The sequence below is a fragment of the Conger conger genome, chromosome 4 (assembly GCF_963514075.1).
Source record: "Conger conger chromosome 4, fConCon1.1, whole genome shotgun sequence".
Classification (NCBI taxonomy): domain Eukaryota; kingdom Metazoa; phylum Chordata; class Actinopteri; order Anguilliformes; family Congridae; genus Conger; species Conger conger.
Genome location: NC_083763.1, coordinates 7,029,857 through 7,046,053, shown reverse-complemented (window position 1 = coordinate 7,046,053; position 16,197 = coordinate 7,029,857). Strand labels below are relative to the sequence as shown.

At 41.0% G+C, this 16,197-nt stretch overlaps 2 protein-coding genes across 2 annotated transcripts in view; both read right to left on the bottom strand.

Moving 5' to 3' along the window:
• Positions 1–1,458, bottom strand: part of abca7 (ATP-binding cassette, sub-family A (ABC1), member 7) — a 31,653-nt gene extending 30,195 nt beyond the window's left edge. Inside the window, exon 1 of the mRNA XM_061240843.1 lies at positions 1,366–1,458. The gene's annotated coding sequence lies outside the window, so the exon portion shown is untranslated. The remainder of the gene's footprint in view (positions 1–1,365) is intronic.
• Positions 1,459–2,927: 1,469 nt separating this feature from the next.
• Positions 2,928–14,438, bottom strand: LOC133127493 (calponin-2-like). Its single transcript, XM_061240426.1, has 7 exons — positions 14,231–14,438; positions 9,285–9,406; positions 7,900–7,966; positions 6,686–6,823; positions 6,165–6,281; positions 5,829–5,975; positions 2,928–5,280 (listed from the first exon to the last, which is right to left on the bottom strand). The coding sequence occupies exons 1-7, from the start codon at positions 14,291–14,293 to the stop codon at positions 5,011–5,013; spliced, it is 924 nt and encodes a 307-aa protein (XP_061096410.1). The 5' UTR covers positions 14,294–14,438; the 3' UTR covers positions 2,928–5,010.
• Between the last annotated feature and the right edge of the window lie 1,759 nt (positions 14,439–16,197).

Below are 16,197 nucleotides of genomic sequence, written 5' to 3'. Positions count from 1 at the left end.
CTTAAAATATTTTTTTTCACTCATGGTTAGAGTGGCAAATTTGATTCCATTAATATCAAAACATGGACTGCAGAAAAAAATATAAAAGATCGGACCCTACAGGAGAGTCTTGTGATTCCTCAGGACTACCCTGCGCATTCTGATCCTACAATCCTGGTTATCCTAATTGGTTTACAGGACTTTCAAATATGAACATCAGGTCCTGCATGCTAACAGATGAATGGCTTGTCATATTTTATTTTCTGAGGTATTACAAAGGCCCATCATATCTTGTTTAAAAGGCTTCAGTTGACATACATGTAAGATCACCAATCCAGTGCTATAACTGACAAATATTGTTTTAATATTCAGTGGAACTGAAGCCCACAGTCATGGCTGTTTTATTACTCAACTGTGTGGGGTAAAAACCAAAAAACATCGATAAATATTTTTCACATCTGCTTGAAGAGCAGCAGTCCATCTTCCTTGATAATTATGACAGGACAGGAAACTGCATACGAATTTAAAAAAAGGTTAAAAAAAAACCCCACCACAATTAAACTAGTATTGTCCTGAATCACTGTGAAAAGCAGCGTGTTTTCAAGGCAGTTTCTATCCAAGAAAGTGAAACACTAACTCTGAGATAAGGCAATTTGCATCTACCCACCATTGTACTCAGCTTGGGATCACATTCATGTCTTTCAGTAAAGTCAGTGTACCTTACGCAGGAAAAGAGTTCTACAATGATATGTCTCTGTCTTCTTTGCTGACATTTAACGTTAGTATGCGACTGTGGTCGTATTACGTATTTTGCTGAAATTCATCAGTTTATCACTGACTTCAAGGGCTATTTAAACCAGGAAATGGTCTACAAATTACGCCATGCACAACACTTTTTGTATTAGTATTATACTATTATCGTAAGATCTTTTGTATTTTTATCAGTCCATCCACAACAGGATACAACACGCATTTTAGGTAAAGTCTCGTTAGTCAAAATGTAGTCTTGGTAACGGTAGACGACTTGATCATTTAACCGTCTAATAATAGCAAACATGATGCATCGATACTGGTCAGGCGAATACTCAAAACTATGCGAAATGCTTATAAATGCAACTAATGCAGGCCAGGTAAATCTAATACAGGCTGAACGCTTTTGGCAAGCAACAATTATTACAACAATGTCGTCGAAATAGCATATACAAATAAATAAAACAACACAGGAGTGGTTTCCAATATTTAATGAAGTCACTTCCTCTACTAGGATGGTGCGAAAAGTGGCTATTATAAAATATTAAACAGTAGCCGACAGGGAATGCTACGAATTCAGAAAAAGAGAGCATTCTCTCACATAATGTTCCAGTCAGGTTACAAATGTCCATTCACCTTTGGGGTCCGCCGGAATGTACCTTCTTGACAGTTGCCTAGTTGATGTAGTATTGTCCCTTACCGGAATTAAGTGCTCGAAGTCGTCGTTCCATTCTCTTTCAGTTGGTAATAATATCTACCATGTCCCAGCTCAATTTGCAAACGCTGATTGGGCGGTTGAGAATGTGGGCACGGTTCAGAGGCACCGGTTTCAATTCTGATTGGCTAGTCCGCGGCTTTAGAGTGTTCTATTTTGACATATAAACAAAGCTGTTGGATCCACTGACAGGTTGACTGGATTACAGTAGGCTACACGCAGGGGCCGGTATAATCTATGAGACCTAGCTGGGATTTTAATGTAGGGAATTCCGAGTAGGATCGAATCGACAGTTTCATATTCATTTAGGCATTAATCTCAAAAACGGCTAATGTTGATTTGCAACGGCTGTACCTGTACCTACAATTGGGATTAATCAACCGACAGAAAATATAACTCAGACAACATCATAGCTTTTACATTGGATCGAATTTTGCCGTGTAGCTATTTGAAGGAATCGAAATTAATGGTACAATAGATAATTTCGGACTTCTAACGGCCAAGAGAGGAATTGCAACAACAAACACCCTCAAACCACAACACTGTGGCAATTAGAACCAACTAATGAGCTTGAATTATTGTACAGCTATACAAAGTTTTTGTATAGAGTGGTGGTCCATCAACTGTATATTTTGAAACCCGAATTTAAGGAATACAAACATAGGCATAGGGTGAGTCAACGTGTCAATTTTCCAATGATAGGAAGGGATTTACAATGGTCTTGTAACAATGTTTTAACACTACCTATTGTACCTTTAATTCACACAACTCAGATTTTTTTTTTAAATGGTGTATGTAAAGCATATTTTCATTTTCAAATACTGACCCCACTTGAAAGGCAAAACCATAGGCTCAGAGCTGAGACGCCCATCCTGCAATTTATGTTAAAACCCTGAATGAGACGGAGATCATTTTGGTAGCCGACCTATTAAAGGCACAACTTATTTCCAGTTTATTTTACACAACATATTTGATCGTGTGAACATGCATGTATTATGCAGGGAGCCTCTGTGGAATCATTGTCTAAACGTGGCTAAGGTCAAAGGTATTTCCATCAGGGACTGTTGACTGATGGCTTTCTGCAGGTGCTTGCATATGCAGAGGGATGAAAGAGGTGTCTAGATGCTGCCCTGGACAAGTCATATAGGACCTCAATATTGTCAGGTTAGATTTTGTTTGACTTCAATTAAATGTATTTTGGCATAGAACACAATTAGCAAGGACTGCATCCTGTTGAAATTTCATTTAAGCATTTAAATGTTTCTTTCTTCAACTTCTTATTGGCATCTGATGCAAGGTAGAATCTAATATAACCTTAGTATTAAGAATAGATTATATTATAAACATATATAGATGTGCAGTCACATATACAAGAAATGTTGAATTTATTTATGCTGAATTTTAAAGTTCCTGTTGGATAACATAGTTAGTCTCTGTTGAATTGTGAAAACAAGTGGAAAGAAAAAGAATGCTCAATTCGCAATTATGGGTGGTAATTTTGTTTTTATTTTCCTTTTATTCATAAGACATATTGCTCATTTTGGGACATGTATTTATGTAGGACCTGGAATTGCAATTTGCTTGGCACCATCGTCCATAAAAATCATTTTTGCTCATGATTTGAGCAGAACAGTAACATAAGAACGCAATACACAAATGTCCAACAGAGAAAGAGAACAGCTATATCAAAATGTGAGTCTGATATTTACTTATAATACAGCTCCACCGAAGAGAGTGAATATTATCGCAAGTCACCACTTGGTGGCAGCCTATCAACTAGAAACACTGGAACAAATACTCCTGAAAGTAGGCAAAATAAAGGCTTGCAACTGACTTTTCTCCAGCGCTGACCAATAATGTCTCCAAATATTCTAAGATACCAGATAAATAATGGTTAAGGCCAAATACCTGCAAATAATTCATGCAAATACACATACTTACTAAGGCCAAACATCAGTTCCATTACAATGCACTGCTTGAGATTAACCTACATAATAAACCTTTATCTCAGTACCTTACCTGGTACTGAAGTCTAATCTATCAGAAAAATACCTTAACTGAATAGAACGTTAAACAACTGTATTTTGAATACTGTATTTTTCAGTACTCACACAAACCCATATCCACACCAGAGTTGCAGTATATACACAATTTATTACAATTTCTTCCCTTCTTTTTCAAAGTTCAAAAATGTTCAATTGGTATCCATTACAGGCTTGTAAAATATACAATCTAAAAACATAAATGCATACAAAAATTCACAGGAAGTAAAGGAATGATCCAGAATGAGCAATATAGTGCTGGTTGGTTTTTGGACTGCCGACAGCTAAAAACAAATATCAGGAATAAGAAAAAACAAAACAACAAATGGCCACATTTAAAATTGCTTAAAGGATTATTGTAAAAAAGACAAAAAACAAACAAGAAAGACACTGGCACCGATTATAATGAATCCTACTTTGTAAAAAATGTGGTCACTTTAGCAAAAGTATTTATGAATCACCGTGGTTATTTTCATGGAAGCAGAAACAAATTGTTTATTGTGAATACTTTGAATGATGAGAACACACACAAAGGGCAGGACAAACAGGAAGAACAAAGCCATTTCAGGCCGTCATACTGAAACACATTTCAGGCTGTCATACTGTAACACATTTCAGGCTGTCATACTGTAACAGATCTCACGGCTGTCATACTGTAACAGATCTCACGGCTGTCATACTGTAACAGATCTCACGGCTGTCATACTGAAACACATTTCAGGCTGTCATACTGTAACACATTTCAGGCTGTCATACTGTAACAGATCTCACAGCTGTCATACTGAAACACATTTCAGGCAGTCACACTGTAACTCTACCCCATTCACATGGACAACCATACTAACACAAACCATGATCTTCATGGCAGGAGCTGGAATGATAAGGGAGATACCCAGGTCCTTGGGTCACTATGGATGCTCTCTGACTTTCATGATGAGGCACTGTAGTGAAACAGGGCAAATATGACATTCTTGGGTTACCAAGGATCATGGGAAATTGTAACAAAATGTTGGGCACGTTTCCATGGTTTTGCAGTAACAGGGCAGAAGTGTTACCAGTGCTAATGCAGACCCATCATCTTTGCCAACAATGATATTGAAAAATATGTTGCATAAATATGAGGTGCATCTCTGTCATTTATAACATTGCAACCTGTAATAATAATTTCAAAAGAAAAAACTATCTGTGTGCAATTACAAAACAGCCTACTGCCATTCCCATTATTAAAAGGAGGTTCCTTTTCTTAAATACAGCGTAGCAGGCTAGGAAGGAACGTTGAACAGTAATACTTGTTTTCCAGACATATTTGTGGAATCTATCTGACCTCTTCCTCTTCGTCTCTGCCTTGGTCAGGGGGGGTTGCAGTCAATTCATGTGCGAGTGACAATGAGTGGGGGAGAAAATCAGATTCCTTTGGATCAAAATTATGTCTTGGAACATAATTATGTCTGGGGGGGGGAAATCACTAAATAAAAAAGGGGAAATACAGTCCCGTTGCCAAGCAACTTCAACCTGTTCGCTCCTTCAGTACTCCGTCCCATCATCTTGGTACCCTTGGTAGCCCTCGTCCTGGTAGTCCTGGGTGCAGGCGCCAGCCTCTGCCCCCTCTTCCCGCTCGCCCTGGGGGCAGTACTTGGCGTCGTAGATCTGGCGGCCGAGTCCGAAGTTCTGCCCGCTCTGGTTGGCGCCCTGGGTGTAGCCCATCTGCAGGGACATGGTGCTGTTGTCGCACTTGTCTGTGCCCGTCTTCGGGTCGTAGACGGCGCGTCTCGTTCCAGGGCAGGTCATTCCAGCCTGCAGGAGACGGAAAATACAGTTAGCACTTTGTCTGGACCTGAGAGCTTTTCTTTTTCAAATATGCAATTTTTTTGGATTCAAATACCTTTCTGCACTCAATTGATCTTGCCTGGTGCAATCGAGTCAACCAAGAGGTGGGCTTTGCAGTTTTTGATAGGATTTCATGGGTTCTGATACACCAGACGAGCTCAGTAAAGCACAGAAAAATATTTGAATCCAAAACAATTTCATATATGCTCTAGGTCTGCTTTGCTGCCCCAGGTATACTTTGTACACTAAACTGCGCTGTGCAGATCTTATCGTGGCTACACTGGGGCTTGAACTGCCAACCTTCTGGATTCCTAAATTAGCCAATAGGCTAACCAGCCTGCCCCAAATAACCTGTAATTCTTATTTGGGTATGAATACTACACTGTACAATACACAATGAGCATAAGGCTCAGTCATTCATAAACGATCAAATGTTCAATCCTCAGTAGATCTGTGACAGTTGGGGGTTGGGCTCCCCCTTGTGGCCCCTAGAGGCAGTGCAGTGAGGGACACACCTGGCTGGCCCCTTTGTTGGTACCCATCTGCAGACTGATGGTGGAGTTGTCCATAGGCGGCTGTATGTTGGATTTTGGGTCAAACAGATGTCTCCTGGTGCCGTAGGCGTTCATGCCTGCCTGGCTGGCACCCTTGTTGGTACCCATCTGGAGAATGAACAGGGCGGTTGTGAGGAACCAATCGGCAGGCACACAAGACAGCAAAATCCAGTAAAATAAGACACTCCTGTCACACATTCCACTCCCATGTTTATCACTCTGTTAAGAGCAGAAAGGTGCCTGGAATTTTCCCCATCGGCATACAGACCCCTTTCTGTGGTCGGTGATTCTTCATACCTGCAGGCCAATGACACAGTTTCCAGCCTTCATCTTCTCCTCATCAAAAGCCCTCGCCTGTTTGTCAGCATACTTCACCCCTATGTCCACACTGGACTGCTGGCCTTTGGTCTTAGCCTGAGGTGAAAACAGAGGTGATCATAGAAAAGGTCGTCGACGTACAAACATACAAACCGTGATATTAGATAGCTTTACAGCAGGGGTAACCAACCCTTGTTCCTGGAGATCTACTGTCCTGTAGGTTTTCACTCCCAACCATAACAAAGCACACCTTGTTCAACAGCTAGAGATCCTGTTGAGCTGCTAATTAGTAGAATCAGGTGTGCCAAATTAAGGTATGGTTGAAAACCTACAGGACGGTAGATCTCTAGGAACAGGGTTTGGTACTACTGCTTTACAGTACTGCAAAAAAACTAAACAAAAGCAATATGAAAACAAGGAATTGTTCCATGTGAGAGGCCATTAGATACTTTTGGACGGTCACACTTTCTAGCAGGGATAGTAAATCCTGAAGGCCTTACCATGCTGGCGAGGGCCAGGAGAGTGGTCTGGACCTGGGTCATGTTCCCACTCTCAAACAGGTCGTTGGCTTCGAAAATATCGTGAGGCTTCAGCCCATACGATGTTATGGCTTTGATGAAGTTGGACACGTTCTCCAGCTTGGAAGAGGAAAATAAAAATGATTTAAAAAATACAAATAGATTAAAAAAATAAAATGATCTGCACAGCCTTTGGGCCCTTGAGCAAGGCCCTTAACCCTGCATTGCTCCAGGGGAGGATTGTCTCCTGCTTAGTCTAAAATCAACTGTAAGTCGCTCTGGATAAGAGCGTCTGCCAAATGCCATTAATGTAATGTAATGTAATGTAATAAAATGGGGTTTAAAAACTTCCGTCTATCAACTGGAAGATGAGGATTTTGAGCCAATGGACTAAGTCGCTTTCATTAATAATTACAATCATGTATTATGGAATTAATTCAGGTTAAGCACCTTGTTCTAGGGTACAGCAGCAGTCCCGCAGTGGAGTAGTTTCAGCCCCGTTCTCTAACCGTAAGGCTACACTGTAACTGTAAGAACCGAATATAATCTATGAATAAAGCCGTATTTTAAACGAAAACGACATTTCAGAATAAGACTGCGGCAGCAGACAGCGGTCAAGTTAAATGAGAGTTTTAACTTATAATGCCTCCCAAATTATGCGTACCAGCTCAGAAAACGCATCGCGAAACGCCAGAAAGGATATTATTAAACCGCCTCTCTTAGTGATGGTCTATACTTCCATTCCTTCTACAGTTCTATGAAATATCTTTTCCACTCTTGGTGCGCAGGCTGAAACCCGGTGAAATTGCACCCTTTTAATTACGTAGGACCGTTAAAATAAAAATAAAATCAACCCACACATGCGCTCACACAAAACCAAATGACCACAGCCGTTCCAAATTACAAGTGAGGCTCCCAAAAAAAAAAAACGAGACCAAAGAAATGGGTTTTACATGTCAGGCCTTCTCCTGTGATGCGGAGAGCTCTAACCATGCAGACTCAGAATGCCAATTCCACTTTGAACAGTAAGCGCTAAATCCAGCACAACACAACATGAAGGGCCTCTTCTCTGAAGCCAATTTTCAAGTATTCATGAATTGAAGAATGTGGCATTTTTACTTGCGGATTGCCATATTTGAATTTGTGTGGATTCACAAAAGAGAGAAAGAAAGGGAGAGAGAGAGAGAGTGGCTCACCTGATGCCAGTTTTGAGAAGACTGGCTTACTTTCTTCACAGAACCAGGCTGCAGTTTATTGATCAGTCTGCAAAAGAAAATGACAGATTCAGTTTCAGGATGGCTGAGAGAAACTCAAAAGCAAGTGAACTGATAATACACGGCACATATTACCTACGGTGCAATTGGCTACCTAGCGTCACCAATTTTGTAGTTTTGGCTCTGTACACCATGACACTGGATTTGAAATGGAACAATGACTATGATGTTAAAGTGCAGACTGACAGCTTTAATTTGAGCGCATTTGCATCCAAACTCAACTGCGATCAGTGTAAGACTGCCCTTATAGTCACAGTTTTTTTTGCAGCTGACTGCTACTTACAAGATGTCTGTTGCTGTATCATTAGCTCGAGAAAGCTAACAAAAGTTCTAGAGCAGATTCTAGGTGTGGAATTTGCATTTGGAGTCTGTCGCTATTATCTCTCAACAAGGACAAAAGAAAAGAAGTGTCAGAGCCAGTAAATCAGGCTGTCAATCGTGAGGTTGACATATAATACATTTATGGGCGACACAGCCAAAACATCAGGCGTGTCAAAATCAACTGTCTGGTCCATTGTTAATCAAGGATGCCAGAGGGTTCATCATTAAATGTAAACCACTGATAAGAAGAAAACAAGTTTGAGTTTGGAATATAAAGTACACAAAATACTGCTGTATTCTGAAGTCTCACGAATAGATGAGATGAGTAGTACCCCATACCAAAGTGATAGAAAGAGCAATGTATGGAGAACCTTATCGTTATTGATGGCATGGCTTCTGATAGCAGTAGCAAGACGAATTCTGAAGAGTAGAGAAACATCTAATCTGCTCATTGGATGGCACTCCCACCTTGCAGCAGGACAATGAGTCCAAGCGTACTGCTAACTAAACAAAGGAGTTTTTCAGGGCCAAAAAGTGGAATGTTCTAGACTGGACAAGTCAATCACTCGACCTGAATCCAGTTTAACTCATGTTTCACTTGCTGAAGACAAGACTGAAGGCAAAAGAAACAGGAACAGAAACAGGAAGTTGGCAGCACTACAGGCCTGGCAGAGCATCACCAGGGAAGACACCTAGCGTCAGGTGAGATCTATGGGTCTCAGACTTCAGCGGGTGACCAAATACAAAGGATTCACAACCAAACACTGAATAAATATACTAAATGTAAACGGATGACATTTGGACCCCAAAAAAAGAGGGAAATATGTTTAAAAGTGGTTGTAATTCACGGATCACCTGATACAGATTACCCAAAGCTGACAGTCTGCATTTTAACCTCAATAATATTTATGGTTTCATTTCCGCCCCCCAAAACTACACAAATGTATCAGTGTCCAAATGCCCGTATGCTTGCTGCAGGTACGCACTGGCAGAGAATGACTCCGTTCTTCAGGCCCTTCTGAAAGTCATCCCCGATGGGGCAGCCGGTCACATCCTCGATCCAGGTCCGCAACTCCTCCTCCTTCTGGTGGTCGTACTTCTGGGCAATCTGAACCGAGAGACACCGAGCGCGAATTAGTGCTTTTTCTTTACTTAACCATTATTTATACAGGCTAGGACGACTGAGCACACTTGTGACATTTACAGCAGCGGTGGGAGGAGCCTGGATAACCCGGGCAGAACACACACCGGGAACGGGGAAAACACACAACAGAACACAAACTCCACACAGGAAGACCATCCAGTGTGTGTGTGTGTGTTTGTGTGTGAGAGAAGGGAAGAGAGTTATTGTAGTTTTTTTTACTGTTGGTATTTTGATATGATAATAACCTTTTCTTAAATACATAGCCTTTTCTTGAAAATGTTTAAATTATTTTGTTTTCATTAAGCCATACACACATTCATTCCTGTTCATTACTGTAGTCAACAGTTGCTATTTAATGTGTTCATAGCAAATATTTTAAAGCAAGTGTTTATCATTTAAATGACCACTTTGTCAACACTGCTTTGGCATGCCCTACCAATTAAGCATAACTGAATTACATGGGGTCAGAAAACCGAAAGATACGCAGTTAGAATTCAGCCATTACATATTCCTGCATGCAGTCTCAAAGGGGAAAAGCATTAAGACGGTGCAATCCGCACACAAAGATACTGTCCTCAGCTTCTACCGGAAGGTGGGAAGCGCGTAATTAATCACGGAGGTCTCCGGAAAACGGGGACGCGCTGGTTTCCTCGCCAGCAGGCCCCCGGGAGGAAGCCGTACGGGAAAGATGATCTCACACTCCGGAGAGTTCTCCGGCACCACCGTTTATTCACCGAGCTGTCCGCAGAGAACGCTGCCTCCTACGTCCTGGGACGTTCATTCATGGTGTAACACTAAATGAAGACCACTAAAAGTCCACAAAGAGTCACAGTCAAAGCCTCCTCTAGCTTCTTAGCTATACCATTAGGGTAATTTGAGATACAAATAATGACATGTTATCCCTTGAGTCATATTGATCAAGAAGGGCCAAGCTGCTCTCAGTAATTCTCAGAAACACGATTACATCCTGTCGGGTAAATCCGCACATCCTGTGTGCCTTATTTGATGCAGGAAATGGGAGGGCCAAAGGTGGGGTCTCAACATGAGTCAACCTGAAGCAGAATCAACTACTGTAGGTTGCCGGCACAAAATATCTTCACAGCACAGCCCAGAGCAAGACTAAGCTGGATACACAAGCCCTTCTGCAAATGTGTGCTGATGTAAAAACAGTAAAAGAAACTCATTTGCAAAAAATATATTCAATAAACTCGTCAAACACATCAGTGTTCACAGTCTACAGTAAAACAATTAGAATACATATCGAATAATTTCCCTGTTGCATTAAACAATGTGTTTTGCCCTGATCTCTGTGTGCTCCAGTGTTCTGCATTTCAGGCTACTCCCAGTGAAGTTGTCCAGGTAAGGAGTACTTACAGCTTTATTTTCTTGGCTGTTGTGCACCTTATAGTCGTCATATAGGTAGCTGGCTTGAAGCGCGTTGGGGATCTCCCTTTTTGAATCATTTCCCTTTTTGAGAGCTTACTAGCAATGAGTATGACTCACTATAATAGCTTTGATACAACTGAAATATAAGTATAAATATGGTTAAAATAAGAAACTTCGTAATTTTGGTGAAGTACAGCGATTGTTGTGAAGTGAGTGGTAAACTGCACATGGGAGTTTTAAATGGTTATTAAATAAATCAATTTAAATTTAAATAAAGAACAAATCTGTAATCATGTCATAGTCAATAGTCCTCAACAACACAATACGTGATGTGGCATTAAAGAACCCAACCAATAGAAGTTTATTACTTGTTTTATAACTATGTAACGCAAGGCGTAAATGGTACTAATTAACAGAACATTTAACATGTACTTAGGGGTTTGATCTCTTTACATCATTGATTGCGATTACATCATCTGATTATCTGACTGCAAAAACAGCAAGGCTGAACCACAAACAAGGAATTTTAGAGATTTCCTCCACAGGGAATGCAGATCCTACAGAATGCATCTTGTGATAAAGGGTTCAATACATAGATGTGTTGTAATCCTGATGAAATCAAAGGTTAAACACTCAAAATTCCAGACTGGTTAACCAAAAACTACTACAATCCCTCAAAACCATTGCATGTGCATAAGAAAGATGTTTACATCATATTTCCCACAAAAACGTGAATACACAGACTCTCGGGAACCCATGACTTCCATGAGTGGCGGAATTATGATGAGTAATGGATTTGTTTTATAAACTTCCCATAAAAAACCCCTACTGCCTATCTTCGGTTTCGTTATGAAAGCATAAGAATCATGGGTTCACAACTCCGGTCCAGGAGGGCATTTTTTCGTTTTCAGACGATTCTATGAGCTATGCTGGTTCACTCTGGTACTTGAGCACAGGACAAACTTTAGGATACACTTGCAGTCCGCAGCTAGTGCTCATACGAATGTCAGATCAAGATATGATTGAGCAAATTAAGTCATTAACAGCAGAAGTTGGGACAAAATCCTGAACCGGATTTGTTGCGCCCCTATGATATACATGCGTATACACAAAATATACACCATGCCATGTTTCAACAACACAGGCAAAATCCATTAATTATTTTCAAATGCTGTTCATTAGAAAAAGCTGACTGTATTTGCGGCAGCTTTCCGTTTATTTTGAAACAAAAGACATATGCTTTCGGCTAACAGATGGAAAGCAGAAAACTTTCATCTGGCCATAAAAAGTGTGTGGAATGGTACAAGGCAATCCAAGTGCCATCACTAAAATGCAGGGAGTGTAACTTTAATGAACAGAATGTGTGCAGTTCAGGAAGGCTAAAGCATCCTCAGCTGCTTGCAGAAGGCTTAAAGCAGTCTACACTCAGTGACCATTTTATTACTTATTTTTTAGACTTATTAAGTCTTCTGCTGCTGGAGCCTATCCAGTTAAGAGGTTTGACATGTGTGTTCAGAGATTCTCGTCTGCATACCACTGTTGTAATTTTGGATACTGTCACCTTCCAGTCAGCTTTGACCAGTCAAGCCATTCTCCTCGGACCTCTCTCATCAACAGGGTGTTTCTGCCCGCAGTACTTCCCCTCACCGGATATTATTAGTTTTTCACACAATTCTCTGAGAACTCTAGAGACTGTTGTGTGTGAAAATCCGAGGAGATCAGCCATTTCTGAGATACTGAAACCACCCTGTCTGGCGCCAACAATCATTCTGCGGTCAAAGTCACTTCGATCACATGTTTCCCCACCCTGATGGTTGATGTGAACATTAACTGAAGCTCCTGACCCGTATCTGCATGACTATATGCACTGCACTGCTGCCACATGATTGGCTGATTAGATAATCAAATGAATAAGTAGGGGTACAGGTAAGCTCAGCGAGTGTATTTGCTCTGTGGGAAAAGACCTGGCCTTTTCTGTCGGAGCAGAGACTGGAATTTCAGGGCCAGTCTCTGGGGACTACAGAATCAGTTTTGTCAGCCATTTTCTGTTTACTCAAGCCCGAGAGAAAAGTGTTCCATTTGATGCTTGAATAACACCAAGTCGCGAGCATGACACAATGAAAATTCGGCACATTTCAGCGAATTTGCTAGTAATTTGCCAGCAACCTGATACGCCAGTAATGATGCCAAAACGGGCAGAATTATGCAAATCAAATTCTAATTCTCAAGGGACTCTCAAAAGCAGAAGTCATTTTGTTTCTGATACAACCATGAAGTAAAGGGAGTACATTGATGTTTGTACATCAACAACGTACCACATATTGCTGAGATGGCTATCCTGCCCTGGCCTCCGGGTTGATTACAGTTCTTACCAAGAGTCTTTGTCAATATTTAGTGTTCAGACATGTATCCACGGGCTCACGCACAGCAATGGGGTGGAACTGCGCTATAGCGACTTGTAGACCCTTTAAATTTTGTAATCTCACATTTTAATTTAAACGTATGTCACAGGGTAAAATAAGCGCTTTTTCTCGTGTCCTTGCAGCCACGCGCAGCAGCAACGATACAGGTATGGTCACCAGCACATGCAGACCGAGAGCTCGCTCTGCAAGTGCAGACCGTACTTCAAGGTTTTTGTAAAAACTAACCTTTGCTTTATCAAATAATCGGTGAATAGGAATTAAATAAGATTATGCTATTCCACCATATCATATTTATGACATTTTCATTTCACATCCATGTATAGAATTACTTCAGCATTCATTCCAAAAGGACAACATACCTTAACAACGGATTGCTCATGATAACGTAGGCTGATACTTGGCTAAATGCAGCCTATATTGGCTAAAGAATGCCGATGCTAAAGTTAACTTAATGACGGAAATGTGACCTTATGGAAGAACTAATTGAAAAACTGAAGTTACAGTTCACGGGAAGTCCCGTGTAATTGTGGTCTAAATTGTATCTAAAGGAAAACATGTTATATATTTTAATTGCAAATAAATACGGGCATCGCTAAGAGAACCTTTGAAACTTTAAAAACCTAAAATAGGCTGTAGCTCACCATATAGCTATTCACTTTTAACGAAGCATAGCAGCTCGCAATCGAAACACACTGGCCGACGCCCATGAAGTTTATTTAGGCGAATAGCCAAGACTGATTTGATTGGATGATGTAAAACCAAAAATCCAGTCAAAAATAATTTGAGTTAGGCTCGTGATATTTGCTTGAGTAGGCTAATCGACTTGAATTTTAAGTTGAAGTTTGCCGGCCTACATAGTGTTTTCACACGTGTAGCTATACGCTACGGTAGCGCTTACGTCGGCATACAGTAGATAGCCTGCACTGAGAGAAAAATAAGTTCTCTGCTCATCGGGAATTTTATCTGGAATTATACTTACTTTGTTTTTGACTTCTGCAGAAAATCCATAACACGGTCCCTTGTTAAAGTGTGGGGACGACATTGTTACTTTATTCCGTGGTTTTTAATGTGATGAAATTAACGTGTGCGTAGCCTACTTATATTCTCTCAATGACACGAGATTGCTGCTTTGCCGTCTGAATGACTTCCTCGTCAAATGCTTTTTTTTCTTCTAACCAAATCGGTTTCGCACGGGCCGCTGTACACCCAGTTCACTACGTGCATGCTCCTCCTCTACTTCTCATTTCTGATTCACGGCAAAAACTCCATATATGGGTAAGGCGGCCAAAATTCCTACAGGATGGGAGTTCCCTCTGATCCCACTCTGGCAAGACACTGGAATCGGTCGGTTAGGGGGGTCTACAGACTTGGACAAAAACATTCGCCAGCATTGGTTTCCTTTTTGTGAAATCCAACCCCGGAATAGATTTCATTTACATATGCTATTAAATTTACATGGGTGTGTAAGCGTGATTAAACAGTGAAAGGATTTCAAATATTTAGAATATATTTATAAAAGATCAGGTGCGAGCCTCACATTGTTAGGGACCAGATTGTCTGCATTTCAACTCTACGAGACTGGCTGTAATACATACCGAATATAATTTGTGACATCATTTAGCCTAAAAGGGGATTATAGAATGGGGGATCAGGGAGATCAATCCGACTGTATATAAACAATTTGGTAAACGAAAATTTGTATTTTTTTCTAATGCTTTCTGTGCTCAAATGAGGGTACCTAAGCCAAAAACCCAATTGAATCACCTGTTTTACAACTGTAATGAGATGTGCATATTACATCAATAGAATTGTCAACAATAGCCTGTGGCTATAAAGTAGGGGGTCAAACAATTGGCGAGCCATTACACATGGATAAACCGATAAATATAGCCTACGTTTGATGACAGCGAACGAACGACTGAATCGGCACATCGCATTCAGTGTGACAGTTTAGACGGTGTGGAGGAGAACGGGATTGTGGTACAGCAGCAGTTAACACGGAACGCGCATCAGGGTGAGGCCCGCAAGCGGAGGCATGTACTCTGCTTCTCAAGGACGGTTATACCTGGAGGACATTACTATGCAAAAACACAGGCTTCTCCAGAAGGGAAAGTATGCATTTTTTCTATTTGTTATGTGCACAGAACGTGTTTTGTTTCCATGCATCTCAAGTTACGTTTCCAGCACCTTGGTGCGACAAGGCTACTGATGTGGCAATGCAGTAGACTTAACGTGAGGTTCGGCGCGTGGTTCTAAGTGTTATTATTGCACACTAAACTGAAAACACCTGGATCTGTTTCTTCTGCACATCAAGCACTTCTCACAGGGCAAATGTCAGATTAGATAAGTGTCCACATTGCTCCTCCTTGGGCTTGGGGTTAGCATTTTACAGGACTAGCGTGTCTGCACAACCAAATTGTTCCTGTTGAATCTGCATGTCACCATAGAAACCAGTGTTGTAACTGTACTGTTAAGTGTAAGTGTAGTTCACATACAGCACATTTTAGGCGGCTGTACTAGTGTTGACTACTACAATTCCCCTTTCGACACATCGTCATACAGCTGTCATAATGAAACTAATTCCTCTCACCTTTTTTGAATTTTTTTTTTATAAGCCTGAATTTTCCCCTGGTTAAGCACAAGGCCTTCTGTTAAAGAAGCACATTCCTGTGGTTGGATGAGAGGAGAGAGGAGAGGGAGGGGTTGTGTGTTCATGTAATAAAAAAAACAGACAGATGGGAGCCAATGAGCCTGTGTTTTAGGCGCAGGATCACCGTTTGTGGGAATCTGCTATGAGGGAAAGGTCTCAACGACTTCTTAAAGATCTTATCCCCAGACACCCTGGAACAACAACAGGGCAGGGGGTGGAGTGGAGAGGAGTACATCTTGTGATTTCTCCTTTCCGAAACAACAGAAATACCAAATTCATTGACCACAAATGACCGA